The 14652-nt window shown below is 37.9% G+C and overlaps 1 protein-coding gene and 1 long non-coding RNA gene across 5 annotated transcripts in view; one reads left to right on the top strand and one right to left on the bottom strand.

Annotated features, from left to right (window-relative positions):
* The window catches only part of LEKR1 (leucine, glutamate and lysine rich 1), a 184839-nt gene that overhangs the window by 169981 nt on the left and 206 nt on the right, over positions 1-14652 (bottom strand). The window contains exons 1-2 of one of the 4 annotated variants that reach the window (XM_032852586.1): positions 9049-9061; positions 5866-5948 (exon numbers count right to left, since the gene is read on the bottom strand). In XM_032852586.1, coding sequence (XP_032708477.1) covers positions 5866-5891 — 26 coding nt within the window. In that variant the 5' untranslated portion in view covers positions 5892-5948; positions 9049-9061. Of the gene's footprint in view, positions 1-5865; positions 5949-8578; positions 9028-9048; positions 9062-14652 lie in introns of those variants that run through there. The other 3 variants (XM_032852582.1, XM_032852584.1, XM_032852585.1) reach the window with 3 other exon arrangements.
* LOC116864718 lies at positions 9680-13152 on the top strand. The gene is made up of 3 exons (XR_004382078.1): positions 9680-9765; positions 12227-12312; positions 13122-13152. It is a non-coding gene; the product is annotated as an uncharacterized LOC116864718 (long non-coding RNA).

Genomic DNA, 14652 nt, shown 5'->3' with positions numbered 1-14652 from the left:
AGTGAGGGAGGGAGGGAGGAAGGAACGAATGAACAGACTTATATTAAACTCATACCGGATACAAAAATTAACTCAAAATGATTATCGACCTAAATGTAAAACATAAAAATATAATTTTAGAAGAAAAAAAAAAACCTAGGAGAAAATCTTCAGGATTTTCTAGGCAAAGAATTCTTATACTTGATACCAAAAGCATAATCCATAAATGGAAAAACTGGTAAGCTGGATTTTATCAAAATCTGAAACTTTCGTTCTGCAAAAGACCCTGCGAAGAGGATAAAAAGACAAGCTATAGACTAGGGAAAAAATATTTACAAATCACATATCTGACAAAGGACTATTATCTAGATTACACAAGAACTCTCAAAACTCAACAGTGTAAAAAAAATCCAATTGGAAAATACATGGTCAAACGACATGAAGAGAGACTTCAATTAAAAAGATATATACAGACGCCAAATAAGCACATGGAAAGACATTCATCATTAGCCATTACAAAATGCAAGTTAAAACTACAATGAGGTATCACTATATACCTATCCAAAAAGCTAACATAAACACTAATGACATCAAATTCTGGTAAAGATGCAGAAAAGGTGGCTCACTCATACATTGCTGGTGAGAATGCAAAATGGGACAGACCTCTGGAAAAATTTGACAGTGTCTTAAAAAACTAAACATGCAACTACTGTACAATTCAACTACTGTAGAAATTGTACTCTTGGGCATTTATCCCAGGAAAATGAAAACATATGTTCACATAAAAACATGCACATGAATATTTACAGCTTTATACATAATAGTGAAAAACTGGAAAAAACCCAGACGTCCTTCGACAGGTTAAACTGCAGTGCCTTCATCCCTGGAATACTTCTCAGCAGCAGAAAGGAATAAACTAATAATACATGCAACAACCTGAATAAAGTTCCAGAGAATTACACTGAGGGGAAAAAGGAATCCCAAAAGGTTACATATTGCTTGATTCCATTTGGATAACATAATTCTTGGAGATTGATGTTTCCCAGGGGTCATGAATTAGGTGTGGGAGATGGGGTAGTGGAGGTCTGTGAAGAGGTAGGCTGAGGTGAGTGTGGCTATTAAAGGGCAACATGAGGACCCCTTGCTGTGATAGAACTGTTCTACACCCTGACTGTATCGATGTCAATATCCTGGTCATGAGACTGCAGTTTTGCCAGATATTACCACTAGGGGAAACTGGGGAAAGAAGACGGGGCTGGGAAGAAGAAGCTGTCATCTCTTGGTATTATTTCTTGCAACTACATGTGAATCTACAATGATCTCAAAATAAGAAGCTTACTTTTAAAATAATAAGAGTAAAAATAAATCTGAAATACAGAGATTAACCCATAAAGAAATTTTATTGAGCAATTTTAAGAAATGTTGGCTTCACATATAAATTATACATGACACACTCAGTTTATATAAATATACTTCCAAAGTGTATTTCCCCCAATACCTATTTTTCCACTGGGAAACCTCACCTTAGACTCTATGACTCTCTGCAGCCAGCCAACAAAAGTATTTTGGACTTAAAAAAGAAAAAGGTATTTTGGACTACAGATTGACAGATGCAGAGTTTTCAAGATTCATAGTACTATTTAAAAAAAAAAAACTATTTTTCCTAACGAACTATCTTGGATCACAATATTAACTGAATAGTCTCTCCAAAAATTACAATGCTTCCTATTTCTTTTGTCATTAAGTTTTAAAACTACGACTGCTTAAAATCACAACACACATACACCCACATACAAATATCACTTTTCCAGGACGCTAGTGCTAACATTTCTATGACTATATTCTCTTTCTTTTTCTACTTTAACTCAACACCAAATCTGACCCTAGCCACAGTGGCCCAAAATGACCTGGAAAATTACGTTTTATTTTTTCTGGCAATGACAATATGTGCTTGGAAATATAAAACTGTTATTCTGAATAAATTTCAAAGTTCCAAAGTACTAAAATTACTTTACTGAAACAGGACAAAATGAGCTGTTACTCTAGAGAAAGGGATTGTTATCCCAGAAAGAACAGTGTGCTCTCCAGCCCTTGCAGCACCACTTCTGTTTTGTAAAATAAACAACTCTGGTCTCTTTATTTTACTTTGTGTTCTGTGGTAATAAATATCTTCTGAAGCTAAAATCCTATTACAAGTGTTCATTTTGTCACCATTTAAAAAAAAAAAAACAAGAGATCATTTCTACTTTTGCAAAAGAACTAATTTTTCCATTAGCTTGTTGGAGTTATTTTGACTTCTGCTTATGTCCCCTAATGAAATCAGCAAAAGGAAAGTCGTTCATTGCTTCTTTTTCTAAAAACAAAAGCCCACCTGTCCCTCACATCAGCTGACATTCACAAAGGGAATAAATAAAGAATTACTACTTTGCTGATTTAGAAGCGTTGTTTTAGCTTTAAATTGTGGCAATTCTAAACTTACACCAAGTGCATTCTTCCAGAACACTGGATGAAAATTCAAGCAAAGCTGTTGGATACTGGAGGTCGGACACAGGCAGGGGTTAGGTCAGAGAGAGTAGATTTAGAGATACAGTCTGAGAACATTCAGAAGAGAACCATAGTCTAGCAGCAGACAAAGTGAACAAGTGTGGTCCTGCTGTCCAGCCCACGGGCCTATTTTACATTTTCTTCCACTGAGAGATATGGATGTCTGAGGTATGTTTTATGCTCAGTCAGAAACTATGATAAAAGGCAGAAAGAGTTAGGAATGGGAGTCAAAAAGATTATTTTATTCTTTCTTCTCTAAGATTTCCCTAAGAAGATGAGATCAGGGGGAGCTAATTTAACAATTGTAGGCTTCTAATCAGGAAATGGGTTCTCTAACTGTAGCTGGTTGTCATCAGCGTTCTTCACACCTGTCCCTACCACCTTTACTTTTTCTTGCAACTCTTTCAATTACTACCTATTTTGCTATTAATAGTACAATATAGTACATTTTCACATTCTTTATCATATATCTTTCAAGGGATTTATTGACCATCTATTTCCTGATCATATAGCAAAAGTACAGAAAGAAAGAGATAGGAAAATTTCACCTTTTCTTTCCTAATTTCTACACTAACCTTCCTTGCCTACACACAAGGGGGGGAAAAAGGAAACACAGCAGGGGCTTCTCTAGAAAGAAGAACCAGCATAAAAACTAACACAAAAAGTTAACAGAAGAACAAATAAATAAATAAATAAATAAACAAACCTTTGAAAAACTTGTCACCACATACTGACCAACACACCTCACATACTTGTTTATCTAATAAAGAAATGAGCACAATTTCAAAGCCATGGTGGAAAAAATGATTTGTTTTCTTCATATTAATAATGAGATGGTTCTAGGATTGTTGAACACTAAAACGTATACCTAAAACTAATATAACACTTGTATGTTAACTGTACTGAAATTAAAATAAAAACTTAATATAAAAAAACTGAAAAAAAAATAATGAAATGGTTCTAATCTGAAGTATTCCTATTACCATTATAAGCTATTTATCTATTTAACATGGTTCTGTACAGAATGATGTATGCAAGCTGACGAAATAGACCGCCTGATCGGTGAGCAATTTAACAAGTTACATTATGGACAATCTAGAGGAATCACAGGTTGGTAAGAAGTTGTGGAAAACAAATAGCTGATTTGTTCTTAGATTGTGCTTAATAGGCTGTGGCTACATGCACACATTTTCACTGCTTTTTAATCAAGTATCCAGAATAGTGTCTAGCACATAATAGGCACTTGATAAATATTTGTGGTATAAATGTATCTAACTTAGGTCTGCAAAAGTACAGAGCTGCACTTTACATTCTAAACATTCACCAGAAAAGGGCTACAATCAGCATAATTGTCCAGGGCCTTAGGCAGCTGAGTTTCTCTTGACGTCCCTTCTCTGCACTGTATGGACAGCTGCCTGCCATTCCTCTCATAAGAATATAACTGCAGGGCGCCTGGGTGGCTCAGTGGGTTAAAGCCTCTGCCTTCGGCTCAGGTCATGATCCCAGGATTCTGGGATCAAGCCCCACATCAGGATCTCTGCTCAGCAGGGAGCCTGCTTCCTCCTCTCTCTCTGCCTGTCTCTCTGCCTACTTCTGATCTCTGTGTCAAATAAATAAATAAAATCTTTGAAAAAAAAAAAAAGAATGTAACTGCAGATTTATGAAAGGTTTGGTTTTTATCATTTTTAAACAATTTACTTATATAGTAACTTAAACATGAGAAAAAAGCATTCTGCAACTCTTATAACAATAGTCAAAATAAATACATACTCTTTCATGTATTCAAAACATTTACATTGTTAAACATCCTCTAACTTGGCCAGCTTTTTCTCACCAGCAAGCTTCTGTTACCCTGGCCCAGGATATCCTGTTCCCATCTGTCTATAGAAATACTCTGCCTTCAAGGGCCTATTCCAGTTCTATCCCCCACATAAAGCTCCTTATGTGGACCATCCCAATACCAGGGATTCCTCCCCCTTGCCTGTCACCTCTCCATTCTCAAAGAAGACACTACTTTATATGACATTTAAATCATAAACTATCTTTTAGAGTAATTTTTTCATGTCATTATATATCCTCTTCTTTGGGATCTGCAGTGTGAGTATTGTTTCTTTCAGACTATTTTGTTCTGTTTCTCTTAATCTCTACCATACCAGCCTAGCACAATGGAAGGAGTTCAGTTGAGCGAGAGAGGAAGAATATACCATGTCTTCAAACATATACGAGTACCATTTCTCAGATAAATATAGCATAGCTAAGCTCTCTGTGTGCTTATTATCTCTTACATGTAACTTAAAAGGTGAAGAAAATGAAATGCAATGGTTTAAAAGGTCTTTTTCTGGGTCTTTTCCCTTCCAGCTCCTGCTAGGTTGCATTTTACATAAATCTGAATGACATGCAGTAACATTAAGCATCAAGTTAAATCAATGGAATGATTAATGCTAACAGGCAGCCCAAAGCAATGTGCACAAAGGATAAAAGCATATCTGAGAGATGACTGCAATTTTTAATTAAAAAATAATGGATTGGTGGTTAATTAAGAGTTGACTGTAGATTTACTAAAAAACCTCAATGATTAATGATAGTTAATGTTTGAGGTTTCAATATACAATTTGTCAATCAGTTTCAAAGAGATATTTTAAAAATTAAACTGTTAACAATGTATGCATTGCCAAACTAAATATAGGATAAATGCTTCTGCCTGAGGACAGATAGGAACTCACAGGGAGGGAAGGAGGATAGAAACTGTAAAGAAAAATTGATGTTAATCAGATTCAATGAGCAGATATATATGAAAGGTTTTAAAACAGTGTCTGGTACATGATAAGTGGCAAAAATTAAGATGAAACTGAAATAGACCTTTATATGGAGAGAGACACCAACATTTCGCATCACAACATTTAGCGTTTGTAACAAAAAGTTACAAAGTAATTGTAGTTTCTATAATGGCTTACTACTAATTATCCATTTTGCAAATACAGAATAAGGTTCACTTAAAATTTTAAACAGGGCCATGTATTTTCATTTTTTACAAGCTTTCTTCTCCTGAAAAGCTACAAGAAAAGTACCTTAGTATTTGGACATTCCACAAAAGCTCCACAAATACCTGGTCAAATACTATGCTGGAATTAAAGAAGTCTCCTTCACAGGTTAAACATTCTTTGCACTGAATTGAACTCTACAGTTTGGCCATTATGATTATTCTCCTTAACCACGCCATCAGTTCATTGCAGATGCCCTGACGAAAATAAGTGTAAAACCTCTAAAATCATTCTCCCAGGTTTTATAACTAACTACCTTAAAATGTTCTTAATGTTATGCTGTAATAACACAATATCATACCTTTTGGATTTCTTCAGGTAATGCATGCATGGGGATGTGACGATCCATAATTTCCCAAAATGTGAGTTCTCAAGTAAAATAATCTAAAAACATTGATAGCAATAATCAGAATTGAAACAATGTGAATAAAATTCAAATTAAAAGATTTAAGTTCTTGGGAGTACTCAGAGATGAATGGTGATAACTTTCAACAGTTATTTCATCAACTCAATGTTAAAAGGTACAAACAACTGGGCTTTTCTCAGTTATTAGGCCACTAGAATGGAAAAGATAACAGACAACTTAGAAAACTTCTCTTTCTTTATAACTCTATAGTCTAATTGTGGTTTCTGTGGTGGCTTACTACTAATGATTTGTTTTGCAAATACAGAATAAGTATCACTTAAAATTTTAAACAGGCCCATTTATTTCTGTTCCCTTATAAAAGGGGGGGTTCAAAAACTTAACAGAAAAATATCTAAATATAGTAGTTTAGTTCAGCAAATAGGAAAAACAATTGTGACACAAATGCTGGTTTAAAGGATGAAGTATGAAAAAACAGTTATCAAATTAAATATCATCTGCAGGCACTGAAGATCAGTGCATCAGAGCATGAGTAGTGTTCAAGATGAACATTTACATAATTTTATGCAGATATTTTACTTTAATAGATTTTCATTTTCTTTTTTAAAAGATTTTATTTATTTATTTGACAGAGATCACAAGTAGGCAGAGAGGCAGGCAGAGAGCAGGAGGGAGAAGCAGGCTCCCCGCCGACCAGAGAGACCCACGATCCCAGGACCCTGAGACCATGGCCTGAGCCGAAGGCAGAGGGTTAACCCACTGAGCCACCCAAGTGCCCCAGATTTTCATTTTCTAATAAAAGAACTCAACATAAAATTATATCACTACTTTGTTATAACTACACAAGGTGAATGAAGCAAGTACTTTTGGGGTTTTGTTTTGTTTTTTTTAATCTTTCCCAACTATGGAGAGAGAATACACAGTCCAGTTTTGTAAGAAATGTTTATATATACATCTAAGGAGTGAGGAGTAGAAAGAGGGCAGCAGAGTATGAACAGGCACAATTCCATAGCAAGGAAGAAAGTCTGAGGGCCAGGAGTGGTAGAGATGGAACAACCTAGGAGTTCAGAAAAGAAACCTGTCTTATCTTTCGGGTGGGAATTGGAAACTATGGAAGGCTTCCTGAAGCCGTTTGCTTTTGATCAGAGCATGATTTTGACACAAAGATAGACTGGAGATGGAGTACTCTATCAGAGACAGCAACCTCAGCCACTACAAGGTCTTAGGGAAATTGTAGTTGACAAAAATTTCTGTAGTAGCAGTATTTTTTTTTTAATCATGCAACCATTGTTGGAAAGAAAATTCCTCATCCCCTGTGTTAACACAAAGCCTGCTGTTTTAATGAGATGCTTTTTAAAAACAAATAACTAATGAACTGTCTTCCCATATAAAGATAATGTATGTATGTGGTAAAGTTAACTGGAGTTAACTGGAGTTAACTATGAGGGTAAAGTTAACTGACATAGCTAACATAGGCCCACATAGCCAAGTACATAATAATCTGATGTTCAGCAGACTGTCTCTGATGTGGCAAGAGCTCATTATTCACAGAAGGCTCATTATTCTCTCTTCTGTCATTTTACAATGGACTCACCATCAGTAAAATAAGATGGCATCACCTTAATTAAACTCTGGTGGGAGTAGAATTTTTCCTAAAATTACCAACGAAATCTGCTTTTTAAATTCCACCCATAAAATTATTTGAGAGTATGAATCTAGTGACAGTATAAACAAGGGACCAGTGGAACAGTTTTTGTTTAGTACCCTCTTTATCTCTAAAGCTATTCCAACTTTGTAGCCTTATTATAGCAAGTGGGGAAATTTGGCAGGTTCTGATTACTGAAGAATTAAATACTGCCAACCCAGAAAAATCTCTCCACAATGCAGAAAGAAAACAGTCTTATTACTGAATAAGCATTTAACTAGATTGTGATGCACATCAGAGCCAATCTGCTAATGAGACTACAAAGATATAAAGTAACCCCACTTTTTTTATATAGCTATGTAGATACAATCCATTACATACATCTTCTCAAGAGAAACGGTAACTCGTTCTCAGTACAATCTGTTATACAATTTCATAGTTTGTTTTCAATTTACCTAGTAATTGAAGAAGCTATCTGCGCTAGTTAATTGCGACTGTTTTAAGGAATACAAATCTCTATGACAGAGTCCTTAGTACTGATGTAAGGAGCCTAGGTGAAATTCCCAAGGTGACAGGAGATAGCTTCCTTGATGTTTACATTTTAAAGAAATTTTCCTCAAGTCCTCAAGAAAAATTGAGTCTTTTTAAAAATTGCATAGGTATTAAAGGAACAGTGTAAACATTCACAAATACAAAGTTTCTCAAGAAAGGGAGGGGGAAAGTCTCTTTCCCCTTTGGCAACACGGCAGTTTTTTAAATTATTACTTCACTCTTATATTATTTTGCATGTTTTATGAGGTCAGTTTCTTTTATCCTTGCACATTACATACATGCAGGCTGCCCTTGAGCAAGAGGTGCGGTGAAACTGGCAGCAAACACTAAGTATTTGTGAACCTGCTCTCTTAACAGGATCACGAGGAAGATGTCGAAAACACAGGAACGAACTGGATTGTTCACTTCCGATTCCCTTCCTCACAGCAGTGTCACGTTGGGCCATTAACTCACGTTCAGCTTTCGGGCCCTTCCGTAAACACACCCTTCCCCTGGTGTGAATCACCCGCAAACGAGGTCACGTTCAGGTGAAACGAAGTTCACGTTCTAAGACATTCCTGAAGCGGCAGGATTTTCCAAATAGAAACCAACTGCAAGGCCAGCTAAAACTGCTGGATTTTGAAACCCGTCCCCTTCTAACCCCGTACCCTCGGGACCTGCTGTGGCAGGAGGAAGGAGGAGGGTGCAGGGCGGAGGACGAGCTGCGCTCTCGGTAGAGGACACCGGGGCCAAGCGGGCTCACGGAAGCTGTGCAGGGGCCGCGAAGGGGTGCGGGGGCGACGCTCGGGGCCACATTCCCTCGCCGCGGCGCCGCGGCTGAGCTTTCCGGCCCTCTCCCCCGGTGTCAGCACGCCTCCGCTCCGGAACTGCGTCCCGAGGACTGGGTAGGCCGGGGGACTCAAGGAAGTCATTCACTGTCTCACCTAGACCTCCACTTTCGCGGTCTCCCGGGAGACCAAGCTACACGTCGGCTCGACGTCAGGGCGCAGTGACGTCACGGCCCACGCCGTTCGCCAACGCAGAGCGGGGCTCCCTTGCCACGCCTCGGGCCCCACGCGCCCGGAGAAAGCCGGAAAGCTCGCGACGGGGTTTGCGGGGAGTGAGGAGGGGGCTTGTCTTATACCGAGTGCTGTGTGAGGGAAGGAAGGGGCGCAAAGGACAACGTGGGGGAGGGCGGGCTGGAGTCCTAGTAGAAGCTGCAGAGAAGAGAAATGTCCCTAGGTTCAAGTGGGTTGGAGAGAGACAGCCTGCAGTGGTTGCCTAGGTCCCTGTACCTCTGATCCCTGGCTCTAGAGCCCGCAAAGCGGCCACAGCAGTGGGCAATTATAATACTGAGCGCCAAGAGGAGAGAAGCCAGTTGAAGAGGTCATGAGTATAAAGGGAAGCTCTGGCCATTGGCATTGCCACAAGGGCAATTGGGAAGGCGTTAGAATTTTCATAGCCCAAAGTACTCGGGATGTAGTAAGGCTCATTCAGAAGGTACCTTGAGACTGCCCTCGTACACAAGTTATTTGCAGGAGGCTGCTTAGCTTTGCACGTGACTTACTTCTCTTCCTTCATAAAGCAAGTGTTTATTAATGACCTACTACTAAAAGACAAGCACTGCATACCGGAATGGGGTGATTCTGTGACTAACGCAGGTAGAGACAGCTATTGGTGTGATTTTCAAGTGACTCATCAATAGTCCCAATCTCGCCTTTCCGAAGATTATATGAGGTCAAAAATGCAGCTCTTACAAGAAAAATCATATGTGGCTCACTAGCATGGAAAGAGACTTGTTACTTTCGAATGAAGTAAGGTTTAAGAAAGAGAAAACTAGTTCAAACCTATAGATTTAGGGGTGACCAAACCATGCAGAGCAGTGCTGAAATGGTAGTCAAACTGCTGGTGAGAGCTGTTTATCAATGAAAATGACAGCATGAAGTAGTGAACACTCCTAAAAGCCTTGTTCCTCAAAGTCTTAGAGACAGATATACCCTGTACACTTAACCTGGCAGATATTTCTGCCCCAATGCCTACCAACGACTTTGAGTTTCCACCCCCTCAAAGAGCGTTTTTCTCCATTTGAAAAAGGTAAGCAACAAGAGGACTGAAGAGGTTAAGGGGAGTAGAGGACAGCCAACAAAGTGATCAGGTAGGGCATGCTTATGAGAAGTGCAAAGGACTTTCAACAGCTGTTTATGTTCAGCATGTTTCTTTGAGGGTCAACGAAGGCAGGATTGTTCTCAGTAATTGGGTTTACAAATGAGGCACAAAAAAAGGAGTTCAGCTAGGTCCACTGAGTGCTTTATCTGGAACAGAAACTGTTCATCTAAAGCAAGGTGACTTTTCTGAGGCTAGTTTGGCTAGTAATATGGTTATCACCAATAATATTTATTGAGTACTTCTTGTATATGATAAGGAAAGGAAACACCTTAAGGGTGGAAGAAGATACAGCTGAAAGGCTGTAATTCATTCTGTGATTTAATTTCATCTGTCCTTACTCATCTCTACATAGCCTTGAGACCAGTTTTCCTCCCACCATAAGCGTCCACACCACAAACGTCCCTTAGACCTGCACTGTCCAATTAGATAGCCACGTCTGACTAATTAAAATGAAATTTAAAAATTCCTTTATTGTACTAGCCACAGTACTAGTGTTCAGTAGTCATATATTGCCACAGCATCAGACTACCCATATTTAGAACATTATCATCATCAGAGCAAGTTCTGAACAGGGAGCAGTAGGCTCAGTAAGAATTTCAAGGATAAAGAAAGTTAATAAATTGTGAAGAATAGCGTTTGTTAAAAAGTAGCAGTGAAAGGCATTATCCCTGAAGACCACAGCACAGATGAAGGGTTATGACAAGTTGTTACTTTTTAAAAAAAAGAAATCCAATAAGCCTCTCCTCAGGGTCTTGTGTGTTTATTCTTGGCTCTCTTGATCTCAATCTCTCCTTCTCTCCCTCTGAATTTCTTTTCTTTTTTGTTTTTCCACTACTTTTCTTCACCCCATTATTGGCTAACTGGAACTGAAGTAGAATTTAAAATATTCCTATCATTAAACATACTGAATAAAGTTTTGTGTTTTCTGTTCTTAAATTTTAAATCATGTAAGTTTCACTTTTCACTGTGACTTTATAAAGTAATCCAGTGATAATTAAGTTATTTTTCAACTTCTATGAGACCCTTTATTATTTGTTTTCCCCTGTGGGTCAGTGACCCCTGAGAGAAAAAAATATATTCCCTGGTTTTGGAAGAAGAGTCTACAGAGCCTAAAGTTTAATCTAAAGTGACTAAAAGCTTTCCACAATGTCTGTAGACCTTTGTGTTGTAGTAGTAATATTTATGAGAACACAGTGTCTGTGCTTTTGTTTCTATCAAGAATTTACCTAAGATATTGATCCATCAAGGCACTGTCATTCATCCCATTCATTTTGGTAATAGTATAACCCCCTTCCCTCCCTCCATAAAAAGCATATGGAAGAATAGGTACTTCGGCAGCAAGTCTGATGAAAATATCAGGAAGTCTCCCCAAGGTTGCTAATTTCAAAGTGAGTTCAGAACTGTACCAAAAGGAGCATGGCAAAATTATAGTTACCCAGCTTTATTTTTATCTTGTTAACCAGAACACAGTTCCGTACTAATACCTCAAAAGTTTGAATAAAACAGTTGCAATACAGGCCTCCCAGGTGGAAGCAACCATGGATTTCACTGCTATTTCTGGGATCTATCCAATGCAATTGCAGAATTTTTAAAAAACTAACATTTATTGGGCTCTTTCTGTGTGCCAGTCACTTCATACACAATGTCTCATTTATTGAGAAGCCTTCCAAACATAACTCAGTCAGATCCTTCTTATTGTTTACTTTTACCCAAATGATGGAAATGGCCAAGGGCAAGGTCCAACAGGTGAACACTGAAGTGTACTTGGAGTGAAAAGTATAAGCAGAAGCACCTGGGCCTCATGTATTGTGTTAGTTGACTCTGTTGGGCAGTGAGTACCCAGGAGGCATCAGCCTACTGTGGAGTAGTAACACATGTAAATACTCAAAAAGTATTGAATTCTGGAAACTTAACTTTGTCTTAGACTTACCTTTTTTTATAACTTTTCTGATATAGCTTCCAGTTTTCAAAAAAAGAGGCCAGCTACAAGTGACTACTTGCTTTGTTGTACTTACCCCAACACACTTTATTCTCACCAAGATGTGGATTAGATGTTTCTTTTCCCTAATACTGTTTTTGTAAGTGCTAATCAACATTTAAAGTTGCAGATTCCTTTGTAAAGCTGCTTTGTATACTTTGAATTCCAAATAACCGGTCTAGAGGTAACTTTGGCCACAAAATATTATTTGTGGGGTTTTGCTCTGTATATTTTTTAATCCATCGTATGTGCAGTATAAACTTGAGTACCTAATAAAATGAAAGTCACAATGTTTAAATAGCATCTCTCTCTAGGAGTTCAAATGTGTTGTGATCTATACAGTAATAAATTCTATATTGAATTCTTTTTAGCCCTGAGAATAGAATTATTGAACAAATTTCCAATGAGACATCAAGCCTTTAAGTGATAAATGTCTACTCTCAAATATTAAAAGTAAGTCAGGGGCGCCTGGGTGGCTCAGTGGGTTAAGCCACTGCCTTCGGCTCAGGTCATGATCTCGGGGTCCTGGGATCGAGTCCCGCATCAGGCTCTCTGCTCGGCAGGGAGTCTGCTTCCCTCTCTCTCTCTCTCTCTCTCTGCCTGCCTCTCCGTCTACTTGTGATCTCTCTCTGTCAAATAAATAAATAAAATCTTAAAAAAAAATTTTTTTTTTTTAAAGTAAGTCAGGCAGTATAGCAAAAACCTCAGTGATTGTAAGTATATTCTTTTGTGGCCATTCACTACTGACAAGAGCTTTACCCAAAAATGTACTACCTGCCAAGTATACTTTAATATTTGTTACATGATGGGTGTCTGGGTGGCTCAGTTGGTATGCCTCTGCCTTCAGCTCAGGTGTTGATCCCAGGGTCCTAGGATGGAGCTCCACAGCCCCATGTCAGACTCCCTACTCAGCAGGAAGCCTGCTTCTCTCTCTTCCACTCCCCCAGCTTGTGTTCCCTCTTTCGCTGTGTCTCTGTCAAATAAATAAAATCTTCTAAAAAATATTTTTTACATGAGTATATTTATTTTTATTGAAATATAATTGACTTTTCACATTTTATTAGTTCCAGGTACATAATATAATGAGTCAATATTTGTATATATTGTGAAATAATCACCACAATAATTTGAGTTAACATCCATTACCACACATAATTACAAACTGTTTTTCTTGTGATGAGAGCTTTTAAGATCTATCTTCTTAGCAACTTTTCAAATATAAAATACAGTATTATTAACTATCATCAATATGCTGTCCAAAACATCCCCAGGATACATTTACTTTCATGAACATATTTAAAAACAAAAAGAACAAAGCTCTCATGTAACTGACTAAAACTCTTGTAATGAATTTGATGCTCAAATATATGGCCCTGCTAACTCTTTAAACTCTTAGCATCAAATATATAGCCTATAATAAATGTTAATGAATTCAAAGACTGATAATTGAGAACTGCCTTATATATTTAAAAACAGCTTTTGTAGAATTTGCTTGTTTAATGAAATTATAGCTTATTTCTGAGATTTCCATAGCATTCTAATGAAGCATGTAAGAGTCTAACGTGTGTTTTCATAAGTGATTGGCAGAAGTTATTTCATTCTACCTTTGTAGAGATGAAGTTCATGTTTCTGTACCTATAATTTTAGGTAATTGGAATTTATAGGTGTCAAATTATAACAATTTTCCTGTCATTTTGTTATATTTCTATTAATAGAATGATTTGATTCCACTAAACAAGGAGTTGTGGATCATCTTAAAGATATTTTCTTACAAATTATTGATAAAAAATATCAAATAGGATTACCAGATCTATTAAATAGATAAAACAATTAAAATACTTATAGTAGCCCTGGTTTGCAAGGGTGTAGAGCAATAGCAGTCTTAAACACTGCTTTTAGGGTAAAAAAATAATACATATATTGTGAACACCTTGAAATGTTCAAAACTATTGTAGTGGACATCTGAGTCCCATTCTTCCTTTTGTTCAAGAATCTAGACCTCCTCCCCCTACCCTCCCCCTACCCTCAACCCAAATGAATCAGCCCAACTCCAGGAAACAGCTCAGATTAAGTCAACTCTGCTAGCCCCTTTCCCTTTACCAGTGATTTAAATCAGTAATGGGCCTGTTGGGTCACCTGGGTGCCTCAGTCTGTTGGGCGTCAGACTCTTGGTTTCAGCTCAGGTCTTGATCTCAGGGGTCATGGGATAGAGCCCCAGGTCAGGCTCCTGGCTCCATAGGGAGTCAGCTTGAGACTCTCTGCCCCTCCCCTGGCTTGTGCTTTCTGTTTTGCTCTCTGTCTCTCTCAAATAAATAAATCTTAGAAAGAAAGAGAGAGAAGGGAGGAAGGAAGGAAGGAAAGATAGATAGATAGATAGATAGATAAACAAACAAATGGGCCTATG

This window comes from Lontra canadensis, unplaced genomic scaffold, assembly GCF_010015895.1.
Source record: "Lontra canadensis isolate GAN:19392208 unplaced genomic scaffold, GSC_riverotter_1.0 scaffold6, whole genome shotgun sequence".
In the NCBI taxonomy this organism is placed as follows: Eukaryota; Metazoa; Chordata; class Mammalia; order Carnivora; family Mustelidae; genus Lontra; species Lontra canadensis.
The sequence above is the reverse complement of the archived record's forward strand: the minus strand, read 5'-3'. Positions and strand labels throughout refer to the sequence as shown.